The sequence below is a fragment of the Cryptotermes secundus genome, unplaced genomic scaffold, assembly GCF_002891405.2.
Source record: "Cryptotermes secundus unplaced genomic scaffold, Csec_1.0 scaffold257, whole genome shotgun sequence".
In the NCBI taxonomy this organism is placed as follows: domain Eukaryota; kingdom Metazoa; phylum Arthropoda; class Insecta; order Blattodea; family Kalotermitidae; genus Cryptotermes; species Cryptotermes secundus.
In genome coordinates, this window is record NW_019734352.1 from 191,614 (window position 1) to 213,475 (window position 21,862).

A 21,862-nucleotide genomic window follows, 5' to 3' on the forward strand; every position below is an offset into this window, starting at 1 on the left:
TAATAATAATAATAATAATAATAATAATAATAATAATAATAATAATGGCTACAAGAGAATGAAACAAATTACAAACAAGATAAGCATTAATAACAGTGCCCTCAAACAAATTAATACTTTTAATTACTTATTACATCCTATTTAGGAGAAAAGTATTTCAATGCAAAAACTGTAAATTTTTGTCAAAATATCAAGAATTGTAAACAAGATTTTTAAATCATCATTAGTTTCTAGGAATACAGGATATGAATTCTTAATACGGTTGCTTAGGCTAGTGAATCATGAACAAGAACAACTGATATGAGAAGATGGATATCAGCAGAAATCAGCAGACATGAAGAATATATGAAAATACTAGAAATGAAATAAATATTTACAGAATACAACAAATTTCAGAGAATATGCTGATAGGTTGAGCTCTAACAGGACTCCAAGGAAGACATTAAAACATCAAAAGAACAGAAAAAGGAGCTCAGGAAGACCTACCACATGATGGGATCGAGTTTGTTCTGTAACAGTTCTCAGTAAGTCTAATGTTGTAAAGGATGGTGATAATGAATTAATCTAAGATCACATGGATCAGTGGATCATCTTTACAATTAAAACATTATGAGTTAAATGAAATTTACTTCCAAAACTGTAATCTAAAGACTACTGTATTTAAATATGGCCTTGATTTCATTTCAGCCCAAGTTTCTTATTCCAATACGACTGGATTGCAGCATCATTCTGTTCATAAATCTGTCCCCACAATAACATTCACACTACTCTATAGATTTTTATACAATTCTGTACATAACTGTAGGCCACACAACCTTTGTATCTCTAATTTCCCACAATCAGGAGTACCAACACTGCGGTTGAATGAACTTGTGAAGTAGGAGTAACATTAGTGCTCTCATGATAAATTTTGTGCTGCAATATATCTTCAGAACTGGAACTGTTATTAACTTGTGTGTGTGTGTGTGTGTGTGTGTGTGTGTGTGTGTGTGTGTGCATTCACATTTGTGTGCATGTATGTCAGCCATAAAAATGTACTTTTATCTTTCAGCTCAATAACAAAAAGTAAAGAGCTAGTGGAGATGGACATGTGAAATTTTATATTGAGATAAATCATAAACATACAGAAATCCTGTATAAAATATTATTTACTTTTTGACAGTGAGAACCAGTTCAGACAGGCAGAGGTACTGGGGTTACAGTGACAAATAATATTATATTTTATTTCTCAACTGAGAACATTAAAATAAAATATTATATGAACACAATATTTGTACAAATCAAAATTGTGTAAATTGGGGATATCTGTAACTTGCATAGTTAAAGTGTCAAAGAAAGGAGGGAAGACCATGTCTCTTCTCATGGGACTAATATAATTCCACACAGTATACCACAAGAAATTCTGTAGTTGATATGCTAATTTTGCCAGCTTATGCATATATAGCTTTCTAGTCACTGGTGACAGCAATGGACATTACTATTTAACAGTTCAGAGTTACCATGAACTGACTACTTCATGGAGCTGAGTCATTATTCCCTTTGTCTTCTTGACAGAATCCCTCTGTGGGCTGACCATTTTCAGTCACTGCAATAATCTGTCTCCCAGTCTTCATCAACCACTTCCATAAAGGGCTTAATGATTCAAATTTGGTATGCCCCTTTTTCTTCCCTGCAGTGACCGTACAACATATTTTTTTCATAACTGTGGGGCTCTAGAGTCGCTCCTTTTTATACGCTGGTCGGTGGGGCGGAGCCAAACTCGAAAGTGAGGAGGAAGAATTGATTGGCTAGCGCGCGTAATGGTGTAGACGCGGGCTAGCGCCGAGCGTAGTATAAATGCGATCGTTTGTAGCAATCTGATTGGTTAGCGCGCGTGATGGTGAAAAGAGATGTGAAGAGCGAGCGTTGCAGAAATGCGTGATAATGTGGGATGTTCCCACATAACCATTCCTCTCTCATTCATTCAAAATAGCTATACCAGGTCAGTGCTGTTTGTTTAGTTCTTCAAAAGCTTAGTCAATCAGCTAATCAATACATATTTTGCTTTTTATAGAACCTGTAGATTCATTACCATATTCCCATAAGCCTGTCACTGATCTCTTATCTTGAACAAAATAAATCCATTCCACACCCTCCTGCCCTGGTTCTTGAGGACCCATTTTAATATCATCCTCCATCTATGCCCAGGTCGTCCATATTGTTTGTTCCCTTCAGATTTTCTGACCAAAATTTAATATGAATTTCTCATCTCTCCCATGTGTGCTGCATGTCCTACTCATCTCACTCTCTTTGATTTGGCTGTCCTATTAATACATGGCAAAGAGCCAAAAACAAATAATAAATTTATTATAATTTATAATTAATGTTTTGATATAAATTTTCTCTTCCAGTAATAGTCATTTATAGGAATTTACAAGAGACTATTTATAAAACTGAATGTTAATGATAAAAACGGATATTAGACATTTTAGAAATACAAATCCTCAAGTTTTATTATTATAACTTCACACTCACAGAAAATTCACCAGGTTTTGCATTCATTGCTCGTGTCTTCAGAACATCTAGTGGCTGTGTTAATGTAGTGGCTACAGCTCCCTGAAAATAAACATCACAAAAATTATTTTCAAAAACTGTAGAAATTCTTTTACATTGCATACTACCTGTGCAAGCTACATATATCACATAATATTATGTAGTGTATCTCAATAAGAATGGTTAGACAATTCTTGAATTGTGTAACAGCACTTTGCAAACCATATGGGCTATGCCACAATGAATAACAGCATGCCTATATCAAGAATGAACAGAAAGGATGCAGAAGGAAGTTGTCATTGCCTACTTTAAGAGAATATTCCGGACAGGCTCCTAAAAACTACAAAAACCTAAGTCTGAAGAGCCAATGTCCAGGCTGAGGTTCAACTTGAGACTTCCCAGATACAAAGCAGCTACATTAATTGATCAACCATAACAACTGGTTTTATCATGGCTTTACTGTACTTTCATTACTTTCCAACAGAATGAGCATGTGCATAAGATATGCAACACCGTATTACCAGTACTCCTTACTTGACACAATCCTGTGTTGTTCTCAGCCACTTTCAATCCTAATAACCTACTTCACTCCAATCCCTTTTAACATTATCCTCTTTCTCCGGTTTAGTCCTCCAGTAGGTTGCCTTCACAGTACTCCATCCACCAACATTCTGCACTCATTTCTTGTTTATTATCAAAGCTACATGTCCAGCCCACCATAATTTGCCAATTTCACTGTCCTACCAACACTAGGTAACCTGCATAAAACATGACTTTCCTCATTATGTAACATCCTACACTGTTCACTTCATCTTTCATTGGGCTTGAAGTTGTGGCCAGTGTGGCCCACATATTTCTTGTTGCAATCTAAGCATTTTAAATTTAAACATTAACACAAGAAATAATCAGCACATTAATGACAATAGAAAGATTAAAGCTAAATGAGGATATTCCCAGCAAATGTTAGAAAACTGGCTACGGGAACTATGGGAAAGCTGATGGACACTTCATGCAAAAACAAAGGACACTTTCTACACATACTTGAGTGATTTCACATTTAGTAAAAGGGTATATGCACCTGACACCTACAGATGTGTGAGGGACAGTCAGTAAATAGGTCACAAATGGTTATAAAACATAAAATATGCAATATTCAAACCCAGAAAAATCATTTATTTCCAAGACATATCTTCCACCAACATTGATACACCTGTCCCATCGCTTTATTAGTGTGACAAAACCTGAAGCATAAAAGTCTTTTGATTGTTTTTGTCAGCCACTTCTGCACCTATGTTTCAACCTCATCATCAGTGAAACGTTTGGTACCAAGAGGGTTTCTTCAGTGGACTAAAGAGATGGAACTCAGCAAGGGGCAAGTCCAGGCTGTAAGGCAGATATTCGAGAAGTTCCGACTGCAGTTCTTGAATTCTCTCCTGAGTTACTCTCGCTGTATGGGGTCTGGCACTGTCATGATGAAGCAGTAACCCTCTTGCCAGCTGGCCTGGACATTTTCTGAGAATTGCATCCTGAGGCTTCAACAGAACTTAACAGTACACTGCAGAATTAATATTTTCACACTTCTAAAAATGGGCTAACAGTCCTCCCTGAGAATCCCAAAACATGGTAAGCATGATCTTCTCAGCTGATGGTGTACTCATGACCTTAAACATTCTGGCTGAAGGTGAACTAGGATGTTTCCATTGCACTGAAGTATGCTTTCATTCTGTTTTTTTTTATTATTATTGCTAGTGGGGTGGGACTAAGCCCCTTGTACTGTGGCCACTTCTGGCCTATTGTACCAGCCCCAGATGATGGGTGAGGGTGAATGAAGATTGGCATAGGAAACTGGAGTACTTGGAGAAAACCTGCCCCAGTGCCACTTTGTCCACCCTAAATCCCACTTGACCAGACCCGGGATCGAACCCGGGCCATCGTGATGGGAAGCCAGAGAAAAACCACTTGAGCTATGGCGCGGCCCTCTCATTCTGGTTGGTAGTGATGCACCCATGATTTGTCCCCAGAAACAATCCTGTTAAGCATATCTTCTCTAATCTGTATACTGTAAGAGATGTTGCAAGGGCAGATCATTTAATTTTTCTCAATCCTTCAGTTCTCTGGACACCCACCATGCACACACCTTCAAAACTTCAAATGATCATGCATTATGCTGTATCATAAACCATGCAAACACCCTTAATGCAGTTGTGATGCTGTCTATCGTTATCCTCCTGTCAGCTTGAATCAACTGTTTCGCCCACTGCACGGTTCCTTCTGTCGCAATCTCAACAGGGCAACCTGCAACCTGGTCAGGCATCATATGTGTCTTTCACTCATCCTTGAGAGAAATTCTCAATCAAATTGTGAACTGCTTTATGCGACAAACACTCCTAACTGTAAAAAGGAAACATTTCTTTATGAATCCCTTGCACTGAGTCCTTTTGCCCACAAAAAGTGTACAACAAATCTATTCTTTGATAGTATAATCCTCATGCACGATCGCCATTTTGACTACTGAAACCAGCCTCTGAACATGACAATCTGCTACATAAACTTTTTACTGTGAAAAATAATTGTAAATACAAAAAAAGGTCTAGGCAATGCCCATCCGGCATCCAGTTGTACTGTGCTGCTACCTAGTGATACACATAGAAAACCTATTACATCCATTACAGTTGTTTTACTTCCATTTGTGACCTATTTACTCACTCTTCCTCGTACATAACCCAATATTCTATGTTTCCATTATTCATAAAACCAGATGAGCATAGCATGGCATGGGGAGCAGTACATTGGGTCACCAAAATTTAGTTCAATGTCAACCATGTCACAGAGAGCTCCATATCCCTGTAAGTTGTCTATTTACATAATTAACATTCCCAATAGCTTAAGCGATCAGGAAAAATTCTCCAAAAACTATTTTCTCAAGAAAAAACATACATATTACAAACCAGAAATTAATTTCATTGCAGCTTCTGTTTTCCATCCTATACCTCAGACATTAAAGCATAACATACACCTGTTTATGTAACGTGTATTAAGTTGCATAAAAAGTGCAATGGTAAATAATTTTAATAACTGAAACAAATTTTATTCAGATATCAATTTCATATTTATAAACATTCTTGTACATTATATTTATAGGGATTAACTATCCCCCTAACACAATCAAATAAGTATTATAACTATATATATTAATATATATATATTCCCTGTTTCATGTATTCATGTGAAGATCTGATGATGGCATTTGACCTATAGCTGATAACTACAAGACTACTGTTTGACAGAAATGAATACAGACTATCTCTGTAAACAAAAACACAATAATATTCTGCAAGTGAAATTACTTTAACTTATGTTCTGCCCTCAAAGTTAGGAATCATGTTCTACACCCATAAATAAGGAAATAAATACACAAATCACCAAAGTTGAAGTTAACCCACACTGATTTCTAGAATAACATTTGCATTCTATCCCATACGATTTCCAAAGTGCATCGTAAGAGTTGGCACCATTATTGATGTACTGAATGCATGGGACAGTGATATATATATATATATATATATATATATATATAAGGAATGGGCCTTATATGCTGAATACATTCGATGGAACTGAGGGATTAATTACACAATCAACAGCTGCAAGCATTTGGGGCAAAATAAACCCCACACATGACAGTAAAGATAACAGCTACTATAGAAAACTACTTTATATATCTAAATCTTCAGTCTTCGGAAAGCATATTGGATGATAAAGTTTTATAACTCAATAATCCTTGATGTTTCAGCCATATATGCCATAATATGTTCAGAAACATTACTTACTGCTGTGAGACTAGAGAGAAAATGAGTAACAAGATCGTCAGAGAAGCCAGCTCTTAGTAGGAGCATCTTCACTTGGTCATAGAAAGATAACTGCCCAACTGTCATGAGCACAGCACGACCTGTAGCTGTGGATGCTCCCGAAAAGAGGCGCCGTGTTCCTTCTTCTCGATAAACACGTATCAGACCATCAAATGCATGTTTGTAACTGGAACCAAATTAAAACAATAGTGAGGAAATGAAAAAAGTTAACCACATTTTTCAAGAATACCAGATCTTCTTAATGTATTATTGTAGTAGTATTAATGTAATTAATGTAATTGTATGATGTAATATTAAGTCTAACAGCATCACATCAACTACTACAAAGTGAGATATTTTGTAAATGTGTCCTCAGGTGGAAGAATTGGACTCTACTTCCCCAAGTCAGGCTGACCCATAACATGTAAGTTCCCTTCACATAAGCACTGTCTAGAAAACTCTACGATTCAAAGACAGTATATACAGTAATCATTCTTTGCTTAGGTTTTCCTTATTATATATTTACTGAATAATAAAACTGCTTATTCCTAACACCACAAATTATTAATAAACTCTTTGAAAATATTATTTTTATCCACAGTTGCACATTCTACTTAATGAAAGGCAACTTCACAATAAAAAAATTATCTGATGAAGTGAATTTTACTGGTGAGTGTATAATGTTATGACTGACACTCATATGAAAGAACAACTTAAATTAATAATAATGGAAAAGGATCACAGGCAAGGGTGATATGAGAAAGTGGGTTTAACCAAAACTTAAAGAATAAAAACAGTTGAAAAATCACCTCCACATAACACAAGATGCCAAAATGTTGCAACTGTTGAATACTGTTATGTTCCACATGTGTTATACTGAGGTCTGTAAAGGATTTAATTTACATTTATAGTAATGAGCGGAGAAGTCAGAATTCATTCAGTTTTCATTCCTTATTTAAAAATTAACAACAAAGCATTACAATGCTGTTTACAATAATCTACCATGAAGACAGCATCCACAGAACACAGAGATGTTTAAACAAAAACTAAAGGATTTTTTTGACCAATTGTTTAGTCAGTTGTCAGTCAGAATGCGGTAACTCAGATGCTGACATAAACAGGACCTGCCACTAAATGACCACCTCGATAATAAGCGTGAACTTAATATACATCAATTACTGCAGGTTTGTCCATGACCAGTTCACTGTGTGCATTCACAGTGCTTGTGTTGAAACATGGATACATACAGTATTTGAAACACATGCGTCATTATTTTGCCAGCAGTCATACAACATACACTACTGGATACTAAAAGCCATAAGTTATTTGCCAGATCCCATTATGCAGCAACAACTAACAAACAAACAAACAAACAAACAAACAAATGGTGTATGGTGTGCTGAAAGTGCTAGAAAAATTCCTTCATGACACAGTTAATTCAGAACAGCATGTGGACATTATTCTGTAGCTCTTCTTTAAAGAATTAACTGTAGATCAAAATAATTATGAGTATTTACTATAGGATTCTGACGATGGTGTATAACACACTGATATATTGGATTTTTGGAATTTATCCATCGTCCCAACAGAATAGATGTTTTCCTTCACCTGAGGACGGAAAGAGATCCAGTTTCCGAAACGTCATGTTTTTATTAGCTATCTTAAAAACCAGGACGATGGATAAAGTCCAAAAATCCAATATATCAATTATAAGTATGTTCAGCAAATAATGCATCAGTACACACAGCAGAAAATTCAACGCTGGAACTGCAAGATGTTTTTGAAAAATGAATAATCAGCAGAGGACTGTGGTCCTCATGTCCTGGGATTTGAATGTGCATGACTTTTATCTGTAGGAAAATTTTAATAGAAATGTTACAAAAACAAATCATGCATTTTCTGAAGCCTCAATAGGATAAAATATGGAATGTTATTCTACAAATCACGAAGAGTTAACTGCGATGCACATCACAGAGTGAAATGCGCACCTGTGTCGGATACCGCTATCAGCAGCTGTTATGAGGTAAGTAAAGCAGTAACACTTTCCATGCCAGCCAGTATTTCATCTTATGAACAGACAGTAATATAGCCATAAACAAACAAACCTCTTTGCGTATGCAGACTGGTGACACATTAAGAACAAAAGAAATTTTACTTTCAATCATCAGCTATAGTTACAATCTGTATGATGAAAAAATTAACACAAGCCAACTATTTAAAAACTTTTAATACTACATATAAAGCAGAACTTTAAAAAAGTAAAGTTGTCCCTGTGCTTAACTAATTACGCACTACACCATGAAGGCACATGGGGGAGTGGATGTATAGATCTACATTTTCTTGACCTTGGTACTAGCTGGAAGTGAGCAGTCAGGTTCACGCCCCGGCCGTTTTACCCCTGGAGAAAGAGCCTGCAGTACCCATTGGGTAAGAGGTTGGGTGGACCCCAGAGCTGGTCTCAACAATGTGAAGAAGAGAAAATTCTTGACCCTACCGAGACCAGAACCCTGAACCGTTGGTAATCCAGCCCGTAGCTCATCGCTATACCAACTATGCTATGCACACTCCTGAAAATATTATCTGTCAAAATTAGAATTTTAGATATCATGGTTACCTACCACCCAATATCTGTTTATCCCTGTCTACAAAATTATCATCTTTCACAATTTAGTGAGAGCTCACTAGTCATGTATTGAATATGGACTCACTTTCTTCTGGACTCTGCAGACAGTTTGATATCATTCTGCATCCTAACATTAACCATATCAGCAGGGGTTCCCACCAAACCACCAGCTGCCCCAGCAAGTGATGCCAGTCCAACACGTTGGTAAAATGGGACACTTTCACCGTCTGGAGACACTGCCTGCTTAGCAACTTCATAGATTCCAAATCTTGTTGTGGAATATGTTAGTTGACGTAACAATGACGCTGACAGCCCATTGTAGAGGGCGAACACTCCTTCTTCTTTAACAATTTTGAATGTTAGTTTTAATATCGACAGCTTTCCATCTTGCTGTGTTTGCAGGTGCACCTAAATGATACATAGTGCTTCAGAATCATGCATAAACTAGCACTAACAAAATATAAAACAAACTGGTCAAGAACAAAACAGCTCACTATAGTAGGATTCATATCCCTCGACATTTGGCAAGAATGAAGAGGGAGCTGCCATGACATTGCCAGTCTGTCCCTCTGCACACCTGTATGAAGCACCAACAGCATTATAAAACATATCAGAACAAACTGTGTAGTTATAGAACTGAACTATTTCATAAGGATAAATGAATAAATTGAAAAACTTAACCTTTATTTGCAATTCCTTCCCTACAAACAAGTGCTATTATTTTGTCCATAAGGAATTTACTTTTGTCATAATATTCAAGAACAGTTTCATGTAAAACATATTTTTGGACGTTATCTCAGTTTGTCACCCTTTTTTTATTCATGCACTTTATGGGTAACAAAAACAACTTCTGGTATACTTTTCTTTTCCCTCTGCCTCCTTGCAAAGGCAAAAAACAGTCAATTTGTTCATACAAGTGTTGGCTGTTGGGTACTGACATTTAGAGAAATCCAGTCTGCTTCATTTTTATTGGGGCCCATATTTTTAAAAAAGAAAATATACACATTAAAAGCTACAAATATTTTGCAAATGCTACCACCATAACCATTGGAATGGCCACTAACACTTATGGTTTACTAAGCAACAAGCTGTATTCAAAATATGAATCAGAAATATATAATATAAAAATAAAATAGCTGACCCTATATATATATATTATTACACATTTTAGTCTGCTACAGTGCTAAAACTTATTACACATAAACTCACAGTACCTGTCTCCAGCTGAAAATAAAATGACGAGCTTGTACATGCAACTCCTATCAAGTGTGACAGACAAACTACTAAGTCAGATCCTTTCCTGGTCTTCACATCTGTAGTTATGAACACTAAGTCTGGACGAGATAAATAAAGACAATAAGAAAGAAAGAAAGAAAGAAAGAGGTAACACCTGTGTTATCTGACACAGTGTGCAGGAATATTTCAAAATTACACAGATTGGTTAGAAATCCAGAAACAAGTGACTGATCCTTCTCAAAATTATGTTATCATATACAAACTCATCTTAGTCTATATCCTGAATATACTTTGAGAAGTTTGTCTGAGCACACATATTTGATTTTGAAACTCACAGCAGCACTTGAATTAGACAACACAGCACACCTCTTACTGGCTAACATGATATCAACAACCAAGCCTAAAATATCAAGAGAAATGAACCCAACTTTAGTTATGTCCACAACATGTTTGAATGCCACACTGCATCATCTTTAAATTCATCTAACAGATCTATAGTTCAATACCATTCTTTTCAGTTCATGATGGGTTAACACACGGGATTCTTTATCATCACCAAGTTATAATTTTACTCTAAAATGTGGCAACAGGAAACTTCAAAAGAATCAACAAAGGCTAAAACTGAATAGTCTACATCAGATTGATTGAATGATGACAAGTCAGTTTTTAAAAAAATATATGAGATTAAACATCACATCAAATGACTAATAATATAAAAAACCATAGAAAAATTACATAATAAGTCCTTTAAATATGATAAAACAGTGGATGAGTATAATAAGGCAACAAAAGCTAAACTATAAATTACATGCAATAGCTAAAATAAATTACCTAAGTATCTTTGTTCTATTATTAAGCTAATTCTTGTAAAAATATTCTTGAAGGGAATAAAAAGCTTTGCACAACAAGTAATCCTTTAATTGACACTTAAAAACCTATTTACACTGATGTTAATCTGTTAAGGGAGAACATAAAGCCCATAAAGAATAATGCAGAAATTTTCCTACAAGCTAGTAAGGAAACTGTAAAGAAAATGAATGTAGACAAACCTAAATATATGAATACTGAGCGCACCAAATATCACTGTCATATGCTTACCCATCCAAATGCTACCATGCACAATGTTGTTTCTCTTCCCCTGCTATGGGTTAAGCAATTTGATTGCTATGGAGGGATCCATGTTGGTCAAGAAAATGTCTCCATCGGAACAAGAAAGAAGACAGGTGGGTAATGGTTATCATGGGAGGGAGATGGGCCTCAGGGTATCCATGGTGGTGGTGATGGTGGAGAGTGAATTTCCTTATGAGTTGTGCCAGCTATTTCTCACTCTTGCACTGATTTTATGATATGTATTCTTGGGGTATCCTCTTTGCTGCTTAAATGTGTGGATGCCCTTCCAACTAGTAGCCCCAACCTCTATGTAAATTTCACTACAAGTTGATTTCTATGGCTTCCCAGATGACTCTGCTGGTGTACTGTGGCAGTTTGCTGTCATGGTGTCCTCAGTGTGTATCTAATATCCTTGGCTGATACAATGTTTTGCCTTCACTATGCATTCTGAATGATAGAGTCAGAGGAATCCATTACTACCTAATTTTATAATCTTCCTGTGTTTTAATAAATTATTGTTACTGACAAATGTAATAAATGAAAATAAAATACCTTCAGCAAATCAAGCGGATGGGTGCAACAGGCAGCCCCTGCTGATGCTAAGCCTCCAAAGTACCATCTCGACAGTTTCTTTTCCCTCATGATTTCTATATAGAACAAATATAAAACAAAGCATTTAGGCATATCTTATTGCTTTCAAACTGAAACAAATGTACTTAATCAGAGAAAAACTTTGATGAGATCTTTGCACATCTTCAGGGATACTAAATCTTCCAGCAAGTGCACTGGCTCTGTTAAGACCAAGAAGGAACAAAAAGTGTTCACTTCAAGGTGGTAAAATCTTTCAACCCTTCCCCTGTAACTCTCAATACTCTTCCTAGATCCACCTGTCATAGTATTTTATATCACTTGACACCCTCAGTGTACCACACGTTTATTTTAATTTCCACCTCTAGGTCTATCAGACCATCTGTTCCCACTCTCATAATTTCTTGTAAAGATGTGTTCTAAATTTATTTTTGTATAAATGTTAAATATGTGTTGCAGTGTATTCACTGTTCTGCACTGTATCATGTTTTTGTTGTAGTTCAAGACAAATTTTGAGATAATGGCTCCTCCAAATGACAAAATGCTTCAGCTTCTGACTGAGCCCATGACAGAGGTCCATGATGAGATTTAAGGTCATGAGGAAGGCAGTGTGGAGATGAAAGATGGCACACCCTACAAACTCCATAACATAACACTGAATTGCGTTCCATGGATCCAAAGTTAGTCAAAATGACTGTAGGATGTGGAATATGTCATATAAATACAAAACATATGTACAGACCCGATGGAGTTCTCACACAAGAGAAACCAAGAATACACAGTGACTACACACAAGGTACATAAGTTATTTTCTAGGTATTCATCAACAGAGTAGAATGAGTGCATATTTAATTATCGTTTCAGTGCTATTTTAAATCATGCCTTTTCATTCATAAGACCTTTTGAGATCAGATGACAGGTTATTAAAAATTTTGATCCCAGCATAATATGCACTTTTCTGAAAGCATGAGAGGTTAGCAACTGGTTTATGAAGACAGTGTTTGTGTCTTGTGTTAACACTGTGTACATCTGCATTTGTCTGAAACTATTCTTAGTTATTTATAATGAAGTTTATTAATGAATATATATATTTATATAGTCACAAGGAAAATTTAAGATCTGTGGTCTCTTAAAATAGATCTCTACATGAATTACGGGATTTGACACCCATCATGATTCTAACAGTTTTCTTTTACAATGTAAATACCTTTTTACTGTCAGATGAATTACCCCAGAAAATTATTCCATACTTCATTAAAGAGTGAAAATAAGCAAAATGGATTGATTTGAGTGTGTCAATGTTACTAATACGTAACATGAATCTAACTGCATAACATGCTCTACTTAGCTTTGGAATCAACTGCTCGATATGGTTTTTCCAGTTTAAATGATTATCAATTTGCAAGCCAAGGAATTTTGTGTTTACTCCCTCTTCTATATATTTATCATTATAAAATGTAAATATTGTAGCTTTATTCTCTTATTGTAATCAGCCAACATACAGTAACTGACTTGTCCTATATCATGTAACAATGATCTATATAGACGAAATAAATAAATAAATATCATATGTTTAATGGATACTGTGGTGAGTTTTTTGTTATCAATTTTATTACATTTGTTTTTTCTAGGTTCAGAGACAGCTTGTTTGCAGAAAACCATTTACTCATTTGCGAAAGAACCTTGCTTGATAACATGCTGAAACTAGTGTCATCTGCAAATATTATAGGTATTGATAAGGTCCTTAGTGTATGTGAGATGTCGTTTATATAAATTATGGAACGCAAAGGCCCCAAAATTGAACCCTGTAAGTGCAGTAACGCAGTAAGTGCCTTACAAATTATGTTGAATGATTTCATGTGCTTGTATTTAAATAAATTCCAGCACGTTTTGCTTCAACCTGTAATAAACTCTAGTCTCATTTCTGCCAAAGAATTCATTATTAAGTCGAATTCATTATCTTCGTAATATTTTACTTTAAACATGTTATGCTCCTTTTTGATCAAATTTTTGGGATATAAAACTTACAATATCCATTGAAGTGCTACAAAAGTCTCGCTTTTTACATCAATAACCGGCGGTTATCAGGGTCTCGAAGATCCGGTGCGACCGGTCATTGAACATTACGTAGCCACTCCCAATGAAAGATTAACATTGCATTCACAGTGTTAAGGTTATCGAAGTTTTCTCGTTCAGAATAAATTTATGCCAATGATTTATAATTCTATTACATATTATAAATTGTGTTGAAAACGTTCAGTTGTGCGTCACTGTATCAATCAACAATCAGAGAATATAAAATCAAGAACCCCTCCTTTCCCATACTACTATACCGTTAAATAAACGTACGTGGATATGTCTTGAAGGATGAAACCGGAATGTTGTACTACTATCAGCTGAATGAGGTGAACTACACTCATTCATATCTGCACTTCGTATCTTCACACACCATTGACATCATTGACAATTAGTTCCACAGACTGCTACGTTAATTCCGTTAATATCGGTTAATATCACGGAGTATTGCATTAATGTTGTGGTTCAAACAGAGAATGTCACATGGATTAGGTAAAGATTTTCGATGATTCGGCTGATTCGCTTTCGTTCGCTTTCGTGTTCCAAACATCTTGAACCTGAGAGTATGTTTGCGTTGTGAAATGAAGTTCGTACGAGAGGTTATTATTTTCTTTGACAAAATTTAATATAGTGATTTGCTGTGACAAGTAAACACCGGATCTAACCTTAAAATTCAACGAATAACCGACACTTAGTTGTATGCAGTGAGCTCAACGTGGTTTTTGAGGTGTGCAAGTGCATACTTAGTAAAATGGAATTCGTTCTAATGTAATGAAGTTGTCACATTCCAATAATAAGTTTTTATCATCTTTTCACAGTATGGCAACATCTGTATGCAGTGCTCTTGGAATAGATCAGGAAAACTCTGTTGGGAAATTGATTGCTGTTGAAGAACATCATAGTAGTAATGGTAATTTCGTGCTAAACTGCCTTATAGCCGAGCAAGTTCATAAGGAAGGTTCTGTATGTTTGGTGGCATTACATAACTCTTTTGGACATTATCACAATGTGGGTACAAAGTTAGGATATAATTTGCATCAGTTACAAGAGAAGGGCTGTGTTGAAAGTATTGAAGTTTTAAAATTATTAAATGAATCTCTAAATGCAGAACATGAAAATCGGGTTGGAAACGTTTTGTTTGGTGATGAAGAGAACACTATGAGAAATCTCTTTCATTTGATTAAAGGGAAGACTGAGAAGTTACTACAGAAAAGAAAATTGGTTAGCCTTGTAATTGATGATCTCAGCAATCTGTTATCTTTAGGAATATCTGTAAAAGAAGTGTTATCATTTCTTCAGTACTGTCGGACTTTGCTGGAATCACAACCTGGTCTCTCATTAGTGGTTTTGACTCATATTGCCGAGGGTGATGATGAGCAACAATTATTAAATGCAGGACTGTGTCATGTGGCAGATGTGATTGTAACTGTTTGTGGCCTAAAGACAGGACAAAGCAGTGATGTTTCAGGTTCTATGAAGGTTACTCACAGAAGATTGGATCAACCAATGATAGCTCATGAATGGAATAAGCAGAACTTATACCATTTCAAATTACTTGATAGACAGGTGAAGGTTTTTGCCCCTGGCACTGCAACTTGTCTGATATAAAGTATATAACAGCTATTTGTAACTTAAGTCCCATTTCGTTATAAGAGGCAGAAAGGCTTGTAATAGCTGACTCACCTCTGCTGTATGTCAATCAATAAATACTATGCACTGTTTAACACTTATCAAGATATGAAAACAATAGACAGCAGAAAGTCAACCATCAATTCAAATATTATGTTTCTGAACATTATCCATCATCCTGTTATTATTTATAATCACATTCTGGACACTGGATTCTGTCTCCATCATCAGGTAAAACCTGCTCAGTTGGGACCAATTGATAGAGCTAGTTCCTATCTCTGGACACCTGTACCAAAATCAGATAGGATATACAAGCCAAGCACAGCACAAACCATCTGCGAGAGCTAAGACAAAGCATTAAAATGTTAAAAAAAGAACTCCACATGTATGAGGCCTTGCACCAGAGAACTATAAGAATGTAAGCCATCACTGGAAAGACAGATTCTCTGTATGGTACCAACAGAAATTTTCCATTCAGTCTACACTGCTGGAAGTTGTAGCTTTTTACTTCTGTTGTCATAACAGGAGACCAGATGGAACCTGGGTTGACTGATCAGATGGTCGGATTCCTTGTATTTCCTATATGTGGTGTTTGATCCAATCTGCAAAACCTTTGCCTCATTCCAACATATTCTGTGGCTTATTTCATATGCATGCTCAGCTTATTATGATTTTTCAAGCAGCAGCAGGTTATATTACTAATGTCAGGTGAATTGGTTTATAACAGATCAACAGTGATCTTACAAACATAGCAATTCCTTTTGAAACTTTAATGGAAATATTCACTAAACTCAACCAAATGTAATAGTGAAGTGTTACAATGTACCAAGTTTCTTGAGTTTCTGCCACTTGACAGCAGATTTTGTATTTGAACTGTAGTGAGGATTAAAATTACACATTTAAGAATATGAATATTGAACATTCCTAATACAAAAGCTTTTTTATTCAGTTAAAAACTGTCATAATTCCATCTACTTTCCAAAACACTGAAAATCAGGATGCACAAAACAATTTTGGCAGTTACTTTGCATGGGTATGAAGCATGATCTCTTAAATGGAAGCTTATGAATTACAAGTGTTTGAAAACAGAATGGTCAAGGAACTATTTGGGTCCAAAAATTCTTCAGGAAACGAACAGTTTATGCTAATACATAATGAGGTATGCAGGTCGGCTATTATTGTTAGAGTAATAAAATATGGAAGGTCATGACTGTCTGAGCATATGTCTGTGATGGAGAAGAAACCTCTTGTGAATCAACTATTTGAAAGACTGGAAAGGAGACCTGTGGGAGGGGTGATATTAAGGTGGATTTCAGGGAGATGGATCGCAAGAATCAGAAGTGTATTGCCCTGATATATCATTATGTCAGATGGTGGACTTTGGTATTGATGGTATTAATCCTTCATTACGTATATTGCTGTTATAGGGTAGTTTGCTTAAATAGTCCACTACTTTGAAGACAGTATAGTACAATATACTTCAGTACAATCAGTGCACATCCTTACAGTCCGATTGGAAATCTTCCTTATATCTCACTGATACAACATGAACTTTACTGAACTTTTAGTACACATGGGCTTGTGACTTCTTGTGTGGCTTTTATTGACTGACATTTTAATTCATATGGACCTTGGCATTTGTTTCTTTGCCAATTTTCTATTGTTAGAGGTGATCTGTTAATGAAAACACATTCACAGTATTATGAATTCTGTTAATGAACATGTTAAAAATATACCATGATGCCCCCCTCCCACCCACCCACACACATGTTGGCAGTATTTAGGCATCGGTTCTTTCCAGAGCTGTACCCCCCTGTAGATTTATTTTTTTGCATATGCTCTTTGTAATATTTGAACACATTTGCCTTGTTATTCATTACAGATACAGATTTATGATTGCAAATCTATTCACACTACAGATGTCACATTGTTTACTCATACTGTGTTTCAGGTACAAGTTATAGATCTTCATAAAATATGAATTTCATGTTATGTTCCACTTATTTACAGGATGAGATAGGCACAAAAGTTAAATTTGTGTAACATTTAATGTGGTCTCAAAACCAAGTTTGATCAAAACCTGTTATCTGCTATATGAAACATGTGAATGGACAGGCATGACCTCCCCAGTTGGCATTCATATGTTGCATTTTTTCAAAAGAACACATAAAAGTAATTGCTATTGTTTATTTTATTACCTAATTTCGCCACTGTTGTTGTTTGTATGTATATACAGTACTTTATACCTTTCCTTTATTAATTTTACTTCATCTAATGAACTGTGATTATGCTAATATTTATGAACTGTATAAATACCTTGAACAATTATTGCCTTAAGCTCCAGGTTAACATTAAGTTTCAAGTAAATTTCCACTTTAACGTTTATATGTACTGTGCTGTTGGAACAGATTGAAAGGTACAGGCTTATCTGGTGATGATGAGATGCTGTTCTGTGTGAAGTCAGTCAGTAAACAACACAACATGTTGATCTCAAGAATAATTTTAGCATCAGATACTGCTCGTGTTTGTGCTGTTCAAATTAAAACCAACCAAACACAACTGATTCTTCTGTTTACATAATGTATGTCACCACAGTTTAAACAGGTACACCAAAGCACTGAAAATAGAATATGCTAATGATACATCAAGCCTAAGTGTGTAACTCGGGTTTAGGAAGGCCACCAGTAATTCAGGGAACTCAGGCCCAATTCCTTGCTGACCAGTCTTCCATGGTTTTCCAACAGAGAAACAGAATTTGTGAGTTGATCCTGTCTCCATTTCTCATAAGTTTTGTAATCTAGTTTATTCTAACTTTGACTATTTATAAAAGACCACCTAAATTTCAGTTTGTAATTAGGCTGGATATTAATTTGTTCTTGATTGTGATGCTGTGGAATTTGGTAGACCTCTACCAACAGTTTGAAGGATCTGCTGTCTTCATTTTCACTCTTCTACCCTAAAGCTTGAGGAAACAGATTCCTCTGATGTTGCAATATTGACGGAAGATAAACAGTGGACGCTAGGTTGAACAATTGCAACGGGATGCTGAAATACAGAATTCCTCTGAAATGTTGGTACCTACCTATGAAAGTATATGGCATCATATCCTGATGTCATATAGTCTCAATGCTGACATTGTCATTAAATGACCAACAATAACAACAAATTTAAGAGCTTCACATCCTAGAAAACAGTAGTCTTCGTATTTCCTGCAATGAGAATTTCTTCTCCCCCCCCTCACCCCCCAACAGACATGTTAAGTTCACCTCAGCAACCAAAGTGGAGTACCAATTTTGGTGAAATTCAGTATGATAGACCTGCATTAAATTTGATAACTTCATTTAGGTTTTTTCTTAGCTTGGTTCACTTCAGGATCACTTAATGTAATGAGTTATGGAAACGTTTAGGTATATGTTTTCAGCCTCTAACAGACTTGAAACATCCGTGTTATTTGCATACTACTCTGTATGAATTTCATCTGCTCTCTTTTGTTATAAAACCCACTTTACCCTAAGGCCTTCATGTGAAGAATCCTATGTTCTGGGATATAACACTGAAAATCGGTCGACACTTATGAGGAACATGTTGCCTCCATCGACGAATAAGCCAAGCAATAAACTAGCATGAAGAAGGTACTGACAACATTATACCCCAAAAGATAGGGCACTTTAAAACCACCACTGTGAGAACCTCAAATCCTATAGGCCTCCGCAAGTTTCTGGATGTGTTCCACCAAGTAAGTAAGAAAACAAGTAGTATGTAAAAGCATGAAGTATCCTCAGGATATAAATATAAAAAAGGTAAAGCTGTCCCTGTAACAAGCTGTGAAGGCCCATATGGTTGTGAGCTATAACATTTGTTGTATCTCACATAGGGGATCGATTTTAAGAAAATCGCTTGTGTAATAATAGGTGTACTTTCAAAGTAAGAATTGTCCACATTGCTGCAATCAGTCTGCCATGTAGCAGATGCCCATTCAATTTAAAATTCATCGCCTTCTGTTCTGCATATACGTAGACAGCAGACAGTGCATAATGTGCAAGTGAACATCCTGTAAATACCACCCCAAGGGTATATTTTCATTGTACTGATACTTAAATATGTTTCAATACTCCATATCCGGGGGCACACAGGAGCATAGTTGGTTGAGGGGCTATGCTACAAGCAGGAAGGTCACGGGTTTAGGTCCCGATAGGCCATTGGATTTTTTCAATTGACCTAATCCTTCCAGCCGCACTATGGCCCTGGGGTCGAATCAGCCTCTAACAGAAATGAGTATCAGGAATCTTCCTGGGGGGGTAAAGGGCGGGAGGCACATAAGGCTGACAACCTTACCACCATCTGTGAGCCTCAACCTCTCACAATTCTATGGGCCTCCACGGGGTGTTACAGGGTCTTTACTTTTTTTACTTTACTTCATACCCAGTATGAGGCTGTGTCATTTCTAACATGTTCAGTCTCTGACCTCACACTGTCTGCTTTATCCACAGCATGTTTGTGGTACACAAAAGTATTTGGAATAATGTGAAGAATTGACGTTTTGATCAGGTCATCAACAAAGTATGTCTACCATTCTTCCTTTACCATTTAGAATTAACCACAAGGACTCTTACTCTTCCTCATGGCCGTCAGTGCCGGCATACACAAATTATTTTTAAAGCAGTCTTGCCATCTGGTTTGTATGGATGTGAAATGCAGTCTTTTACTCTGAAGAATAATGTAAATTACAAGTATTTTGAAATAAAGTAATCAGGCAAGCGCTTGGTCTCAAGACGGTTAAGTATCTGGGCGGTTTGATGTATTGCATAGAGTTCTTCATGGTTGGCTCACTTAGTTGTTATTGTAGGCAAATCGAGCAAGTTACAATGTCTGAACGTGCAGCTCAAATAGGAGAGAGACAAGAAAGGGATATATCTTGTAATGGCATCAAATTGGCAGAATTAGCCATCAGATTGGGACGTGGGTGGACCCTAAGTTGGTTAGCATTGAATGGAGGTTTGTGACATTAGCGGTACTGAATATTTCAGTTTGATTACTAAAGGATTAGATTATTTATAATAAATTGTGTAATTATTACATGTCCCGGAGCACGTGTTAGCATAGTTGGTTGAGGCACTATGCTACAAGACGGAAAGTCGCGGGTTCGAGTCCAAATGAGGTGGATTTTCTTCAACTTACATAATCCTTTCAGCGACACTATGGCCCTAGGGTTGACTCAGGAATTTTCCTGGGGGTTAAAAGGCAGCCGGCATGTAAGGGTGATGATGACCTTACTGTCATCTATGAGCCTGTTGTCTAGAAGATGTGGGGGCCTCGACCTCTCACACCCGTTTGGGCCTCCACGGCCTGTTACAGGGGTAGCTCTACCTTTTTTATTAGTATATGTTCCATATGTTATTTCACTGAATACATTTCCTGATCTTTTGTATTACACATCAGTACTTTATAGTTAAGTATATGCAGTCATTGAAGTTACATTTAAATTTCAGTAAGAATTCGCTTAGTGGGGGGTGGAGTCCAACTGGATCCACTCGGCACGGCGGCCACTGATTAGCCTATTGTAGCCTGCCCCAGGTGGTTATGATGATGGAGAATCTGGTGGAATGAACATTGGCAGGGGAAACCGGAGTATTTGGAGAAAACCTGCCCCAGCGCCACTTTGTCCACCATAAATCCCACCTGACCAGACCCGGGATAGAACCCGGGCCGCCGCAGTGGGAAGCCAGCGACTAACAGCTTGAGCTATGGCGCGGCCTATAAATTTGAGTAGCTCCAATTGTAACGCAGAAGACTGATACGTTTCTACCATTTGGCATATTAAATATTCCCCAGGGGCTGCAGGTACAGCCAGACCAGTTATCTTAATTAGCATATTTAACATATGTAGTAATAAACAAGTTGAGGTGAAACGTTCCTACCTTTAAACATATATCATTACGAAGTATCGTGGTTGAATGGTTACCATTCCTGCATCATATTTGGGAAGTCCTGGATTCGAGTCTCGAGACCATATATTCTGGCTGAGGTTTTCTTTTTTTTTTTTCTTCTTTTTTTTCTGATCTGGTGAATGCACGCAAATGGCCTTACTGTATGAGATTTCCACGTCAGTCAGTCAGTTAGTTAGTTATTGGAGAGGCTGAGTTTCCCCATGCACTGAGACCTGTATTGGTCCATTGTCCTTCCCTCTATGTTTTCTAGTCTCTATCCCCTACCGATAAATGGT

General features: G+C 36.6%; 3 protein-coding genes across 7 annotated transcripts in view; 2 read left to right on the plus strand and 1 right to left on the minus strand.

Moving 5' to 3' along the window:
• LOC111868806 (mitochondrial dicarboxylate carrier) overlaps positions 1 to 18,243 on the minus strand; it is a 26,177-nt gene extending 7,934 nt beyond the window's left edge. Inside the window, exons 1-5 of one of the 3 annotated variants that reach the window (XM_023859800.2) lie at positions 17,956 to 18,243; positions 11,899 to 11,993; positions 9,086 to 9,408; positions 6,360 to 6,564; positions 2,515 to 2,595 (exon numbers count right to left, since the gene is read on the minus strand). In XM_023859800.2, coding sequence (XP_023715568.1) covers positions 2,515 to 2,595; positions 6,360 to 6,564; positions 9,086 to 9,408; positions 11,899 to 11,988 — 699 coding nt within the window. In that variant the 5' untranslated portion in view covers positions 11,989 to 11,993; positions 17,956 to 18,243. Of the gene's footprint in view, positions 1 to 2,514; positions 2,596 to 6,359; positions 6,565 to 9,085; positions 9,409 to 11,898; positions 11,994 to 13,962; positions 14,239 to 14,283; positions 14,408 to 17,955 lie in introns of those variants that run through there. The other 2 variants (XM_023859798.2, XM_023859799.2) reach the window with 2 other exon arrangements.
• Positions 14,443 to 15,581, plus strand: LOC111868808 (elongator complex protein 6; the record flags this gene model as incomplete). The annotated part of the gene is given in 2 exon segments (XM_023859803.2): positions 14,443 to 14,737; positions 14,829 to 15,581. A coding segment is annotated over 1 exon segment (752 nt), but the record flags the coding sequence as incomplete, so codon positions are not given.
• Positions 14,854 to 21,862, plus strand: part of LOC111868803 (kinesin-like protein KIF19) — a 59,042-nt gene continuing 52,033 nt past the window's right edge. The window contains exon 1 of one of the 3 annotated variants that reach the window (XM_023859791.1): positions 14,854 to 14,920. In XM_023859791.1, coding sequence (XP_023715559.1) covers positions 14,918 to 14,920 — 3 coding nt within the window. In that variant the 5' untranslated portion in view covers positions 14,854 to 14,917. Of the gene's footprint in view, positions 14,921 to 18,375; positions 18,397 to 21,862 lie in introns of those variants that run through there. The other 2 variants (XM_033753173.1, XM_023859792.2) reach the window with 2 other exon arrangements.